Source organism: Marmota monax, unplaced genomic scaffold (assembly GCF_021218885.2).
Source record: "Marmota monax isolate L192 unplaced genomic scaffold, Marmota_monax_Labrador192_F-V1.1 WCK01_AAM20220418_F8-fsc00163, whole genome shotgun sequence".
Taxonomy (NCBI): Eukaryota; Metazoa; Chordata; class Mammalia; order Rodentia; family Sciuridae; genus Marmota; species Marmota monax.
Genome location: NW_026693660.1, coordinates 1,998,536 through 2,015,130, shown reverse-complemented (window position 1 = coordinate 2,015,130; position 16,595 = coordinate 1,998,536). Strand labels below are relative to the sequence as shown.

Here is a 16,595-nt window from a genome sequence, read left to right as displayed (position 1 = left end):
TGAGTGACAGCTCACGTGGTGCCGCTGGAGCCACAGGGTATTGTCATTGCACACAGGGTATATAGGGGGAAGAGTGGATTCCCCTGGAGTACAGGAAACCCAAGTGGAAAAATATAAAAGCACAGGAAACAGCCTTCCTCAAATAGCAAATGTGAGACAGAGGGAAATGGAAAGTACAGGCAATGAGGACGGGCAATCATGATAACAAAGAAATCCAGACAGCAAGCACACAGCATGCATTGGGGACTGGCATCCTGCTTAGGGTGACTACTGTTTAGTGAAACGATCAAAACAAACAGAAGTCATCATGAATGAACAGGGCTGTCCAATGCCAAATATGAGAAGCTGAGTGGAGGTGAGCACTGCTTAACCACAGAGAGCTCATGCTGGGAGTCACACTTCTCTAGTCTGATGCTAGCTGCTCTTGATAGTGTGAGGCCCCTTCAGAACTAAATTTCACTTTTCATTTTAACCTGTATTACCCAGTATTGGATTCTGAAAGTGGGGCTTATGACATGAAGGAGTACGAACCATAGAGTTAACTTTTTTACTTTGGCTTCTGTAAATAGGCTTCCAGTTAAAAAAGGAAACAAAAATCCCTTTCTGATGAGAAATTCACCCCTAGGAAAAGCAAGGTTGACTATAACATAGACCTGACTAGTAGAAAGAGACCTTCTAGAGAACATGCTAACTCACCTTGAAAACTTTTTCAATCCTTCTGAAAAGCCCTAAAAAGTGGTATAGACTTTAACCTCCCCAAATTCATGTTTTGATTCCTTCCTTCCAAAAAAAACATCTCCCCTACCTCCATGCTGCCGGATCTTAGGAACCATAACCCATTAGGACTCACAACTTATTGCCTGGTATCCCAAGAGTAGAGTTCTCTTGTTAACTCTTGCTAGGTGGCCTGCTGGGTTGCAGAATTATATGAAAAGACCCCAGTCTAAGAAGCCAAACTCTCCAAAGTAGTATTTCTCTCCGCACTAATCTAGAAGCTGTCTCCCACCATGATGTAAACAATAGGAGGGCATAGACTCTGTCCACTTTGATAACTGCTAAGTCTCTACAGGGTGCAGAACAGTGCTTGGTACCTACTTGCTAACTAAAGAACTCTTTCCTACAGGAGCTAGGCACCCCTAGCTCCCCATGCACATCCACAGGCACTACCAATCCATGACTGTCATTGAGCTAGGTTTACATGGGGAGAGCACTGACTATGAGGTGGTTTCTCAATCTGATATTATAGCCAGGTGTTAGCAATTAAGCATGTTAAAGAATACATTAGAAAAGGTGCAGAGATAGATGGAAGTTGGGAAGCTGGAATTATGAAGCTTCAGAGTTCAAAGAACTCATGGATAACAGGCTTTGCAATCAAGGACCAAAAGTAACAGAAAAGATAATTACTACAGAGCTGGTTGCAAGGACAAACTTTTTTCACCATCTTCCCTGAAGCACAAAGAGAGAGCAGTGTGTTAAAGATAAAGAAACATCAGTGTAAAATCTTTAGATTCTCCAAACAGCATACAGAGTCCCAGCAAGAGAGAGCAGGAGGGGAGACAGATGGGTGGGACCTGGTAGCCTTGACATAGACAAAATTCTATGGGATGTTATCTAACTGGCCGTTAGCCTTCACACAGTGATCTGACAGAGCGTGTTGCCTGTTGAAATGTGTTGAGTTTCCACATCCAATCTCTGTTTTTCAAAGGGTAAGGGGAGAAACTCCAATACCTAAGGTCTCACTGCTTGAATTTCAAACACTCAAGCAGTGTTTCCACTGATACTGTCTCACTTCTTGTTTCTCCTGCTGGGTTGTTATAAAGCACTCAATAAAATTAGTACCACTGTTACAATTTTAATTTAAATTGGCTATTATATTTCTATATTCTAGATAAACACACTAACCCCTTCCCTTCCAGAAAAATCTTTAAAAATATGTGGAAAACAAGCAACCTTTGAACATAAACAGAGCATTAAGCCAAGCCGTGCTTCAAAACCATTATCTATTATTTTGAGAGTACAGAATAATGTAACCCAAACTAATAAGGCCCCCAGATCCTTACAGATACCTGTTTTTTCCCCATATTTTTAAGTCTGCCTCTTAGGATTTGTACAGCAAGCTTACATACTGAATCCTGATGTGCCTTCAAAGATGTATGGCCTCTCATTTAGACCAAAGGGGAAGTGAAAAGATTTAATATTTCTAATCACTTTTATTTGAACAAAGGGGTGTGATACCACCTACCTTTAAATGTCTGATGAGAACTAACAGAATTAAAGTGATACTTATCATCTCATACTTCCAAAAAAAAAGTCTGTTTTCTTTCTTCCCTCTCAAAAGACAGGGAACGTGTGTGTGTGTGTGTATCTCAATCATTTCAGGCTGTATATCATAGGCCTGACAAATCAAATTTATTTCAAAACACTTGTCTCCTACTACTAATGTCCTTTCATCTTTCTAGCTGGACATGCAAATTAAATGCTTATTAGCACTTAATAGGCATTGTCCAGGCTAGTCTAACCAGAAAAAATATTGATGGGAATGTTCTAAAATTACACAAGCTTGGAAAATTACCAAGCTGTGTAATGTCTTTCACCCTCTTCTTTTTAAAGATTTACAAATGTGACAGTGAGGGAAATGGAAATTAAATGTAATTTCAATGTACTCTGAAATTTGGTCACTACAGAGGACAAAGGAGAGTGTAAATTCTTCCCACCATGAAGAGGCCCAGGATCTCTGAACCATATACTCAAACACTGATGGCCTTAGCACATGCATTTAAAAAGCACTTCAATAACCACACCAGAAGTTTGAGGCCTTAATAGATAGTTATCCAAATTCTAACCAAAAAATAAATAAATAAAATAATAAATAAATAAAAATTAAAAAATTTAAAGTTGAGCTTTGTGAAATTTTTATTTTAATATACATTTATTGATCACTTACTAAGTGCTAGATAGGCACTGGCTAATCAGAGAGTACCATGGACCATGACTATGTCCCAAGAGTCATTTATTTTTGTGTCTATGATCTTATCTGATTTATATGCCCCAGGAGATAGGAACTGTCTTCTTCACATATGGGGAAGATGGGTGATTTGCTACTGTGCTTTGCTTTTAAATATAAGGCATTGTATTGTCTTGAACAACTAATATATATATATATGGCTAGGAAATCCCAGCAATCAGATTAAAAAGGCAGCTTTCACTTGAAGGTGCTGGGCTTTGGTCATTAATAGAATAAATGCTTTATCTTGGATAACCACAGTAAACCCCCTTTTGAACTATTAATCTCAGGGGAAAGAGGGCAGTAATGGATCCAATGAAGAAACTTCTACCATCTTTTCAACTAGTAGATGTTTAGGCTTAATGAGGAGAAAACAAGATTCCCGCCTACTCTGAAAAGAATAGAAAATATGGTAAACTTTTACCTGCTTCAAGGACCTAAGCACATCAGTGGTTAAGATGCTTTTTGTCACTCCTAATGCAGGGGCTGGCTGAGAGACAATACTGAATATGACTAGGTGTGGTCTTCATTACTCTCAATGACCCAGTATAAAGTCTTGATCTCTTATCTATCCTGGATCCATATCTATCATGGATCTAGGAAGAAGCAATTCTACTAGAGAGTTATTTTGACATCTATAGAAATCCAATATTATTTTTACATCTTTTACCATAATTAACACAGGGACCCAAACTTCTGAGGGCAATAGTATTCAGCCAAGCCACTGACTAGATGATACACAAAGAGACAAATGAAAATGGACTGCGTGACACATCAGATCCAAGCAGCAGAAAAACAAGGACAAGGAAGGAGTAAAGGTGTTACACACAAAGAGCCAAGCAGGGCGTACTCAGAAATCGGGTCCTCCTGCCACCAGGTTTGAATGTCACCTGCTCAGATGCACAGTTAAACTTCGCACAGCCTGTGAGAGGGGGAAAACGGAAGAACAGAGAGAGGAGAAGAGACAGAACACAACTACAAGATGTTAGAAACTTGAGGCTTGAGTGGTGAAAAGCACTAAGATGGCACAGAGAAGAACAAAGCTTCTGGGAAGGTCAGATATGTAAGACAGGAAATATCAGGCCTCGGTTCCCTCCTTTTGCATAATACTGAAGCTCTTCTCAGTTGGAATAATGTTAGCTAGTTTGTGTTCCTTAGCAACTCTCAAATCTCTATTTTCTAGTAAGTTGTGGCAAAGCCAATGTATCTTTATTTTTTCATTATTTTCTGCCCAGATATTCAACTCTTTTCACTTCTTATTCTAATGTTACTGAAAGCTCCTTCTTCTGTAGGAATGGTTTGAGCAATAATTGTTAATGAACAAAACTATATTTGGAAAGAAGAGATTATAGATGAAAAATTAAATAGTAGAGCTAGTCATCTTAGTTACTCCCATACTTAAAAAAGTCTACAATAGCTAAGAAAACACACTGTTTTTTAGAAACTGCTAAAATTCCTTAGAATTTGGTCCAGGAAATCTCAGCCTAGCAGTAAAGCCTACATTCCAAACACAAATTAGTTATTTATAAAGACTGTAGATGTAACTTTTCACAGTAATCCCTTGAAAAATAGCTCACCTAATGGGAGCAATGAACTCAATGATTCTGATCATCACTCAACTTCTCTGCTGAGCCCAAAGATACATCAGTGTATAACATGTAGACCATGTTCAGGTCAGCTAGTGCCAATAGGTTTACTCATTAGGCATTTCTCCCAGGTATGGCAATTTCTTCATTTTAATGTTTCTGGAAGATGATGTTTGCTTTGATCTCTTCCTTACCTTGTCCTGGAGCAGAAAGGCTTGGTACTGAAATGGCACCATCACTGGTGAAGGCCGAGTAGAGGTTATCACTGGAAGGAGATGGCTTAAGAGGTTGTAACAGTTGATTCTGCCCGGTCTCTGCGATGTTGCTAGGAGGATGAAGGGTCTGCTGGGGGTGCAAGACTGAAGCTGCACTCTGACCAGACAGGTTACCTGCCAAAAGACCAAATGGGCTGAGGACACATGTGAAGTTTCCTTGATGCACTAATAGGCAATGTTCTTATTCCTTTAATTTGTTCTACTGAGGATTAATCATGGGTCAAAATGCGTAAAGATTCCATTGTACATTTCTGTAAATCATTTTTTTTCCCTACTAGAAAAAAAAAAAAAAAAAAAGATGGCTCATTATACAAATCAATCCCCATACTACTTTCTTTTTAAAGTGGTATGGGGATTGAACCACCACTGATCTACATCCCTAGCCCTTTTTATTTTTATTAGATAGAGTCTCATTAAGTTGGCAAGTCTGGCCTTGACCTTGCAATTGTCCTGCCTCAGCCTCCTGAGGTGCTGCTGGGTTTATAGTATTCAGCCAAGCCACTGACTAATTGGCTCTGCTTAGACTTTTTTATAAATACACATCAAATCAGATACAAAGAGTTATCAAAAGGTGACTAAAGAGGAATGGATATTTCAAATTTTTCTTGGTAGGTGGCTTTAAGTTGCTAGGTCAATTCTATTCAAATCTGACTAACTTCTGCTTCCTAGTTACTGGGTGAGTAGAAATCCATTCAAAAAGTATGTTAAAATTGGGGTTAGAATCCAAATTAGCTAATCTCCCTTATAATATCTCTACCAATGGGTTGTATAAATTGGTCTTAATATGCTCAATAAAAGGTTTAGGCATCTATGAAGGCTTCCAGTGAATGGAAAGCTGCTAAGATATTTTCAGCGCTCTCCAATCTTAAATTAGACCTGGAGAGCAAATATGAAATAAACACTTATTTTAGCCTTTTATTTCCCCCCCAACTTTGTGGCTAATTACCTATTAACACTACATACTTTTCATTGAGGATAAAAACTCTCTATTCCAATTAAAGTAGACCATGATACATTATCACAGATTTTTATTTAAACACCTTTGTAATCACTGGTAAATTCTTTATCTCAATACAGACAAATGAAATAAAATGCTGCATCAAGGATGTTACTACTTAGACACACTCAAATATCTATGCCATTCACATTCATCCTACTTGCAATTATGCAACTCATCCGTTAAAAGGAAGATTCTACCTGAGGTTTAATAAATAGGGAAAAATACATTTGTTTCCAAATGCACAAAAGTTTGGTTAAATGTGAGTGTTGTGTTAACAGGCAAAGTTAAGTGTTTATCCTCAAGAACAACTATAAATGAAGACTATTAGTAGCAGCAACATTGCAATAGAAAAAGCCATTGTAGTCATCCAGACTACTTCTACAGATTTTTAAGAGATAATAAGTATAGGGAGTTAAGAAGTCAAGGAAGCAAGAATTGGCTTTTGCCAAACTCCTAGATCACATATTCAGCTGGACACAAAAACCAAAGATGATTGACTTGGTCCAGGTTTTTTTATTTTTACCTGAAAGCTGTGGGCTTTTATTTCCCAAGGAACTGCTGCGACTAGATTTACTGCCTTTGCTTTTAGTGGGTCTCCTTCTTCTCCCTGAAAGGGGAGCAGCTGGGGGAATAATGACAGCAGGGGGAACCTTGCCCAATTTGGTATACAAAGATTCAATTTCATGCTTCTGGCGACTCTGCAGGTCCTGAATCTCTTTAAGATGTCTACAAAAGATAATGAAACATAATTCAAAATATTATAACCATCTTCATTCAAAAAAGAATTAAATCGTATTTTAAAATTTGCAATTAAGTATTTATTTAGTTATGAACCCTTTCCCCAAAAGTACTACATCATGAGATTCTAGTTTGTCATTAACCTACCTTGTTAGTCTCCATTATCCAAGCCATATTCCCACAAGTTCCTAGCTATTATGGTTTGGATGTGAGGTGTCCCTCAAAAGCTCAACGTGTGAGACAATGCAAGAAGATTCAGAGGAAACAATGCAAGAACTGGGTTGCCAGAGTCTTAATCCAATCAGTGAATTAACACCCCCGCCCGCCAATGGGGATAAACTGAGCAGTAACTGAAGTGCTAGAGTATGGCTGGAGGAGGTGGGAAATGTTTGGGGTATATATTTGTATTTGGCAAGTGGAATCTCTCTCTCTACTTTCTGATCACCATGTGAGCTGTTTCCTTCTGCCACACACACTGCTATGATGATTAGTCTCACCTTGAGCCCTGAGGAATGGAGCCAGCTGTCCGTGGACTGATACCTCCAAACCATGAGGCCCCAAATAAACTTTTCCTTCCCTAAAATTTTTCTGGTCAGGTCTTTTAGTCACAGCAGTGAAAAAGCTCACAATAACACTAGCCAACCACAAATAGTTGATAAGGTGTTATGGAAAAAACATTTCCTGACTTCTGAGGCCATATGCAGGACAGGTGAATTTGCTATTCTGATCCAATTTGAGAAAAATAAAATTAACAAAACTTGTCAACATAATTATACTTCTCAATGCCATTACCAGGTTCATTTGGTAGATGAACAAACAGCCAGGAATGGTTAACAGTAATGAGAAGTGCTAATGACATAAAAAATGTAATGAAAAATATAACGAGAATAATTAGTTTTTAACATGGCCACCTCATATATATGTTGTCATTAAAGGGAAACATTATAACTTGAGCAAAGCTTGCCAAAGATTAAGGACTTGCTTTTGACCATACAGTGAGGATGCAATTAATCACTGTGTTGGGACAGAATTCCCCCAAATAATGAGGGGCACTTTCACTGTGATGGTTATTGACCATTATGCATGGGTAGAAATAAAAGGTCAACTATAATGACATAGTGTTCTTAAGTGATGAACTATAGTGACATAGTGTTCTTAAGTGATGGAGAAAAATGCCATCTTCATGGTTAATCTGGGACCTGCCATTGACATTATTTATATGTAGTAATCACTTTGAAGATATGTAAAAGTTTCCATTTATTTCAATTTCTTCTATTTAGGGACTAAATTATGTTAAGTCCTAGGATTTCAGAATACTAACTTGTTTAGTATTAGAAGAGAATACTGTTCCTGCTTGGGAGGAATTTTTGCATTCTAAGAAAAGCAAATGTAACACAAATAGAGTGGGGTAATGATAAAACTGAAGAGTATATATAATTCAGTGTAGGATAAAAGAAATAGTATTTGACTTTATTAGAGAATGAAAAAATATTTTTAGTAATAGATCTGAAAGGCATCTTGCAGGACAAATAGGAGTAGATACAGAAAATGAAAGAATTAAGTATTGTTTGGAGATGGGGATGGGACCGGCAAGAGTGATCTGGTAGGAATTCCAGGCAAAATAAATAATATAAATGAGGCCACATGGCCAGCATAGGGAACTTCAGAAAGTGCTCTCTAATGAATTGACTCAATTATAATTTGGTTAATATGTAATGGAGCAATTACAGTGAAAATATTAGATAATTACATATGGATAAACATTTAATAAAAATCTTTTCTAAAGGGTAAATTTAATACTTTTTTAACTTAGTAACTTTTTCTTCTTCCTGGCATTAAAAATAACATTTTAGACAAGAGACTTCTTGTCTATATTAATATCGCTGATTATTGATTCAGAAAACTCATTGTTTATAACCATTTAAGAAACACTGAAATTAGTCTCATGTCTAAAATGCTTCTTCAGAAATAAACACAAAAGCAGATGGTGAAATTCTTATTAATGAAAGTGAAAAATATAATGAAAATAATTAGTTTCAACATGGCCACCTCATATGTTGTCATTAAAGGGAAACATTTCCAATTACAATGACTTTGGCTATTTTCCTTAAGAAAAACTCATGGTTCTAGAAAAAGAATTCAAATGTGTCATGATAATTGAGTATTGTTTTTGTCGTTTGATTTTTTTTTTTAAAGTTTTCTATTTTGCTGTCCTCATTTTTATTATTCTAGGAAATTTTGAGATGTGAATAGTAAACTGTAATCAGTTGATGTGATCTTTGAGCTCTATAATTGGCCTTCAACAGTACTTTGTTATTTAAACAAAGTGGCTAATAAAATATGCATGATAAAAAAAATAACATTACAGTGATAATATAGAGGTGCTTAAGAAATCCCATAACTAGAAAAGTCTTAAATTCTGATGAGAAGACAGGGAATGAATTATATTGAAACAACTTGAACTTTTGCATATCACCTTCTCTGTAGAAGGAATACCACATTAGCATATTGTAGTGAAAGGACCATTAATCTTGCCACTGGGATCCACTGTCTTAATATAATATGTGCCATTAGTCACTCACAGGAGAAAATACACTTACTTTTCTCGTAGTCGTCGAAGCTCTAACTTTAAGTCTTCATCTTCAATGTCTGATTCATTGTCACTACTCATGTAAGAGGAATTGAATGAATTACTAAGGCTTTGACTTAGATTCTGAATGGGAAGACTCTTCGAACACAGCTGACGGGGTGAGTGTGGGCTACCTGAACCATCATCCACATCCCCCCTTAGAAAAGCAGCCTCCAGGTCAGAGGATGGCCCATTTAGATGTGAAGGCTCCGACAGTTCAGGCTTTTCTTTCTTTGGTATTACTGCAGGGAGAACAGCTTGTTCTGAATCCCTAAAAGGAGGAGATGTCACTGGTCCTTCTTTCTTTGCCTCAGCAATCTTGTCCTCAGTTCTTGATACAGAGAAACGACCCACTTTGTTTGCTGTAGTTGTCACCTGAAAACGTCCCACCTTGGTAGGTTGCCCAGTTTCTGACTTTGCTTCTGAGGCAGGAGTTTTAAGGGCACCATCTGGCACATCTGAGGAGATGCCATGGATTGTCATCCCATTAGGCTCTGGCTTCACCAGGGTACTCTCTGGACTACTACTTGATAGCACTGAGGACTCTGATGTGCTAGACTCAAAATGAACAGACTTTGCATCTTCTGTCTTATTTTTATCTTCTTTCTGGGTATCATCCATTGCAACTGAAACCTGATGGAAAAAGAACAGAGTATGATTGAAAATTGAAGTCCCAGACATTTAATTTCTAGCATGGACTGCTAAAAAAAAAAAAAAAAAGAAAGGAATCACTTTATTTTCTAGTCAATTAACAGACTGAATCTCTACATAGTCTATCCATCTTGGACTGCAAAAATAAATCAAATATCATTACAAAGAACAACACATCTGTACTGAGATGTAGATTCTGAGTGGCTAGAGTTCAAAGCCAGCCTCAGACAATTTAGTGAGACCTAAGTAACTTGGGAGACCTTGCTTCAAAATAAAAACCAAAAAGGACTAGGAAGGTGGCTTAGTGGTTAAATGCACCTGGGTTCAATCCCTGGTACCAAGAAAAAATAAATACCACTAAAAGGTACGAAAGGAGGATCCACATCCTTGTCCTGGTTTGTCCATGTTTTACAGATACAAACTCGGCCTAACTACAAACTCAAAGAACTTCAGTTTATAGCCAGGATCAGCGAGCGATGTTTGCCTATAACTCTAGCTACTTGTGAGACTGAAGCAGGAAGATCTCAAGTTTAAGGCCCACCTAGGTCACTTAAGCAGGACTCTGTCTCAAAATAAAGTAAAATGAAAAGGAGGTTGGGATGTAGCTCAAAGGCTGAGAGGTAGAACACTCCTGGGCTCAATCCCCAGTATGACCAGAAACAAAACAGACAAAAACCAAATCAAAACACCCCCCCCCAAGTCCCCAAAACAAAAACAACAACAACAACAACAACAAAAACAACCTCAGTTTACAAATGAGAAAAATCACCTACTATCCCCAACTCCAGGGGCTATCATAATTACTAATATGAAAGTAGTTCTGAAAACAGTTTAAAAAATTATTTGCAAAGCTTATTTAACTCTATGTACTAAGAGCCAGAAACTGCTCATTGGTTGGATCAGATGAGAAAATATGGTATCATTTGATGCTGACTCAGTATTTTCATTTACAGAGTTAAGTCTAAGAAAATTATTATAAATATAAAAAAAGTTTTTACACATAAAGATGTTCAGTTGGGCATGATGAAGACACCTGTAATCTTAGCAACCTGGGAGGCTGAGGCAGGAGGATCCCAAATTCGAGGTCAGCCTCAGCAACTTAGTGAGATCATGTTTCAAATTTAAAAAATAAAAAGGCTGGGCAACAGATCAGTGGTTCAATCTGGGTTCAATCCCCAGAATTGTAAAGGGGGAAAAATATGTTCACTTTTACTTTCCTTATTATGATGAAAAAATTAGAAATGACCAATAGAAGAATGGTTAGGTAAATGAATTACTATTTGAGGAAAGAAGAATTACACGATATTCGAAGAGAAGCAGCTGCCAGTTTTAGAAAAAACAAGTAATCTTGTGGGATGCGTTGGAAAGTTAGTATGATTATCTATTGTTTCTCTACTGTTCTAAGTATTTCATAGTTTCTTTAATTAGTATATATTACTTATATGACAGGAAGATGACAGTTATCAGGTACTATGAAAAAGAATTATATTAGGTAGGTAACAATTTTATTATATACACAACCACCCGAAAAAAGAGGGAATCAAGGCAAAGAAAATGATTTGTCATACCTGAAATCGTCCCATCTTAAAAACACCAGTTCCTGAACTAGTTGCTAGGACAGGGCCTTCTGTGCCTTGGGAAACTGAAACAAATACATAGAGGAGGAAGATAAATTATCACCCTCTTTTAAAAAGTTACCTTCTATTCCCTTTGGCTAAAAATCTACTTTAAAATGAAAACCAGTTTAAATTTATTTTCTCAATGCAACACTCAGGTAAAGTCCTATAAAACAGGATAGTATAGTTCTTAAGAATCATTCATAAGTAGTTTAAGCAACTTCAAAGCCACTCAGGTCCTTTTCCCCAGGGACAACTATTTGTTTTTATTCTGAATTTCAAAGGCATACTTCAGCATATATTTTCCTTATTTTATACAATTAGAATACTGATTGATGATTCCATGCAATTAGTGAGTATTTCATATCAATGCCTTGTTCTTTTTTTAAATATTTATTTTCTAATTATAGGTGGAAACAATCTTTATTTTATTTTTATGTGGTGCTGAGGATTGAACCCAGTGCTTCATGCATGCTAGGCGAGCACTCTATCTCTGAGCCACAACCCCAGCTCAGTGCCTCATTCTTTTTAATGAACACGGAGTTTTGAATTTTATTTCTGTAACATATATATATATATATATATATATATTTTTTTTTTTTTTTGTTGTTGTTGTTGTTTTGTTTTGTTTTTTCAGTGTGCCATATTTTAATCAGGCTTCTACCAATGAACATCTAAATTTTTCAGAAATTTGCTATTTTAAAAGTGCTATAATACATAATGTCTTATAGATATGTGGACTAAGGAATGGAACTATTAAATAATTTGCTTTTAAAACTTAGACATTACTAAATTGATCCCCAAAGGCTTTACCAACACACCAGTGGCTACTAAAACTCCTAAATTTACCAGTGAGAGGTGAGAAACGCTATCATTTGTAGTTTTACTTTCAATTTCTGTTATCATTGAGGAAGTTAAGTATTTTCATGTCTAAATTTATTTTTCTGTATCTTATATTTGTTGGGTCCATGCTGAATTTCAGGACCTGCCCCCTATAATACTGAAGATCAAACCCAGGGGTGCTTTACCATTGAGCTATTATGCCCCACTGGCCTTGAATTTGTGATCCTGACCTGCCTCAGCATCCTGAGTTGCTAGAATTACAAGTGTGCACCACTGTGCCTGGCCAGATTCTTTATGTTAGCAAAACTAGTCCCTTCTATGATAAAGATACACTCAGACATCCCACCACCACCACATATGTATTTCCCCAACTTTTCATTTATTTTTATACCCAATGGCATTTTTACTACATTCAACAAATTTGAAATTTATTACTGCTTGCTCTAGGTTGAATATTAAACTTAACACAATCCTCTCTATCAGGGATTAGAACAAACCATGATCAGTGTACCAAATTCAAGAGCACAATCAGACTCAATCATCTGCATTAGTCTATTGCTGCTTTGGGGCTTGACCAGGAAATCTGAATAAGATGCAACAAAGACTGCATCCTGTAAAGTCTAAAATATTACTATCTGGTAAAAAAGTTTGTTGACTCTGCTCTACACAGTTGGGGGAAAAAATTAAGGAAAATATTCCTCTCATGTATTCTTACGTAGTACTATTTTTATGATATCTTTCATCTTTGATCCATTTAAGTTTTTCCCAGATGGCTATTTAGTTGAAATATCCCATCTTCTTGAGGATTTAAAAGGTCACTTTCTTTACATTCTACATTCCCTTTTATTTGGTGGTAAATATAATTAATCAACTTTTATTGTATTTACTTATGGTATGTGTTTTGATAATTTACAGTTTCCTTTATTTTGTCTATTTCTAGCATTTCTAATGTATCATTGATTTTTAAGTTATTTCTTTTAAAATAAGTCAATTCAATATATAATTAGCTTGAATAAAAACAATATTTAAACTAGTTAATTTAATTATATTTAATTTCTGTGTGAAATGTTATTCTGGCTTTTCAAGCTGATCTTTCTCTCTATATGTCCAGTGTCACAAAAGCCAAGAAGTTAGTTGTAAATTCACTTTTATAAATGCCTCAATTTCCTAATCTTGCAAGGATCTTGCCTACCTAAGAACAAATGGTCTTATGCTAAGAAACTACCACTGCCCCATGTATAATAATCTTCTTGTTCCAATAACACCAACAAAGGCTCGTTAATCTGCTAATATCTCATGCTTTAAATATTAGTATCAATTCTCCTCAGTCATGGAAATACGTAAAAATGTTCCTTATAATAGTCTCAAATATACCCACATGCTAAAGACTGTGCCTTTGAAACAGTGACCTCTATTATCAATCATAGGCAGGACTGGGAGTAGTAATATGAAAGGAAGAAGGATGTTTCTCACCATCCTTCTGAGGCTGTGCTCCTGCTTCTGTAACTGCTGTTGGAGCCACCATGGACACAGGCTGCAAAACACATACACACACAGATACCACAAAATCTTTAGCTTTAATCAAGAATACTTTTGACCTGTTACCTTTTCTTTGGTCTTTGGAAAAGTGGAATATATTATATGGTGAAGAAACATTTATATCTAGGGGAATTTTCTTTTACAACCAAAAAAATTTTTTTTTGGAAATACGTAAGTATTTCTATAGAAAACTAGCTGTTTCCTTTTCTTTATTCAAATGGGGATCTCACTATGTTGCCTAGGTTGGGCTTGAATTCACAACTCTCCTGCCTCAGCCTCCCTAGTAGCTGGGATTACAGTCATGCTCCACCGAAAAATAGTTTTAGCCTACTACAAAGCATAAATGCAAAATCCATAGGCCTGATCTGAGATATACACTAGTTAGAGGTACATAAAAAGTATCAGTTACACTTTAATTTGATCTCTTTTTTGTTGTCTGGAACAAGCAGGGACTCTGAAAAGATGTTATATTAATAATTATTTAGGTTACATTTTGTGTTGCAGAAATATAATACATTCAGGTTAAGAGATTTTATATGGATGATACCTTTATTTATTTATTTACTTATTATTTTTATGTGGCACTGAGGATTGAACCCAGTGCCTCATACATACTACCACTGAGCCCCTCGGGTTATGAGATTTTATCAAGGGTTTAAACACTTACACTAACTGCAGATGTCACTGTAATAGTCTCTGGACTAAGCGTTCTTCTCAGCTGTGCATCAAGATCTTCTAGAGGTTGTTGTGACTGAGCAAAAACAGTTATGGTAGATATAAATTCTGTGGCACTTTCAGAGCTACTATATATAACCGATTTATACAAGACATTATTTTATGCTTTAGATTATAACATTTGTTTTCACTGGAAACAAAACCCCCAAAACCAAAATTCACATAATGCTATCAAGATTATGAAACTCTATCACTTATATGATATATACTTAAATCTTACAGATGGCAGCAAGGAAGTCTGGTTATTCTGTCCTCTTAATCATGCATTATGCTATGCACCTCTGGGGCACATTCTTTTTTTACCCAGTCACAGTCTCTACTTGGTACATCTATCTTGGTTTTTATCAATCTGTTCTTACATAAGCTTCATTTATGCGTCCACCTCTAAATGCAGGTACTATCTACTTACCCTTCCTTATCCTTTATATTTCTCACTATACTTAGCAATCAATGTTTATTTTTCTCTTCTTTTTAAAGACAAGGTCTGACTATATTGCTTGGGCTGGTAAAACTGGATTCAAGTGATCCTGCTGATAACAGATAGATACATGCCACCATGCATGGCTTTTGAACACATGTTTTTAATGAGAAACTGGTTTAAAATCATATCGGCATTAATATTGCACCTTTTTTTTTTTTCCCCAAAAATCTGGTGACTGTTGGAGTAGGTTCTCGGTTGAAGTTATTACTTTATTTTGGCAAGTTCTTTACATTATGTTCTACTGAAAATTAGAATTAAAGTAGGAGGGACAAATTCATAGTAGGCTTCTCAAGTAGCAATCTGTCATGTTTTTATTACATATAATTTCAAAATAAATTCCTAATTTACTTTCAAAGTTTACTAGCTTGTGCCATGTCAGAACCTTCTTCATGGTTATAATGGACTGATTCATATCAAGTGCTTCCCTTACGGGAAATTCAACTAAGTAGTTAGTAATGGGGTGAAATGGGAAAGGGAAACAATAATTTAAACATTACAGATGATTATGACTACTATCGTATACATTAACAGAACTGAGCGTGAGAAGGGAATCTCAAGTTCATGTGGCTGATCTCAAGTTTTTTTTTTTTTTTTAATCTTGTTTTTAGGTGGATAAAATACTCATTATATTTATTTATTTTTAAAGATTTTTTTTTAAAGTTGTAGATGGATACAATCTTTATTTATTTATTTTTATGTGGTGCTGAGGATTGAACCCAGTGCCTCATGTGTGTGAGGCAGGCATTCTACCACTGAGCTACAACCCCAGCCCTATATTTATTTATTTTTTATGTGGTGCTGAGGATCAAACCCAGTGCCTCCCACATGCTAGGCATGTGCTCTACCCCTGAGCTACAACCCTAGCCCCTCTATGAGCAATCTTATAAAACATGTTAATATCTTGTTGAGCTGTCAATTTTTATATTAAAAGTTACAGTACATATTTTCATGCAACATTACACCTATATGTAAGCCAATTATTTCTTTAGGTGGTCAATGAAAGAAATGATAAACACTGAAGATTTTTAAAACATTTTTAAAACTGGTTTTTAAAAATTAAACAAACAAACAAACACCTAACTGGTTAGACTCAGAAAAAGGATATTTTTTCTTTTTTAATGAAGAAATTTTCGTAGTTAAATTTTTAAAATACATATATAGATTTTAGTTGTAGATGGGACATAGTACCTTTATTTTACTTATTTATTTTTATGTGGTACCAAGGATCGAACCCAGTACCCCACACATGCTAGGTGAGCGCTCTACCACTGAGCTACAATCACCCCAGCCCCATAGTTAATTTTGATCACATAAAATTTTTTATTTCCACATTGGCTTAGAAACTACCCTTACATTTAAGATGCAATTTCGCTATTCTATGAAAGAATAAATGGGGGCTGGAGTTGTGGCTTAGTGATAGAGAGCTTGCCTGGCATGTGTGAGGCACTGGATCCCAGTGTCAGCACCACATGAAACTAAATAAATAAAATAAAGATAT

The 16,595-nt window shown here is 36.1% G+C and overlaps 1 protein-coding gene across 10 annotated transcripts in view; it reads right to left on the bottom strand.

The window, feature by feature from the left end:
- The window catches only part of Wnk1 (WNK lysine deficient protein kinase 1), a 134,615-nt gene that overhangs the window by 4,881 nt on the left and 113,139 nt on the right, over positions 1–16,595 (bottom strand). For all 10 annotated transcript variants that reach the window (XM_046459886.2, XM_046459878.2, XM_046459880.2 and 7 more), the window contains 6 exons: positions 14,549–14,632; positions 13,816–13,876; positions 11,452–11,525; positions 9,204–9,865; positions 6,389–6,591; positions 4,785–4,979 (listed from right to left, as the gene is read on the bottom strand). In XM_046459886.2, the coding sequence (XP_046315842.1) occupies positions 4,785–4,979; positions 6,389–6,591; positions 9,204–9,865; positions 11,452–11,525; positions 13,816–13,876; positions 14,549–14,632 (1,279 nt within the window). The remainder of the gene's footprint in view (positions 1–4,784; positions 4,980–6,388; positions 6,592–9,203; positions 9,866–11,451; positions 11,526–13,815; positions 13,877–14,548; positions 14,633–16,595) is intronic.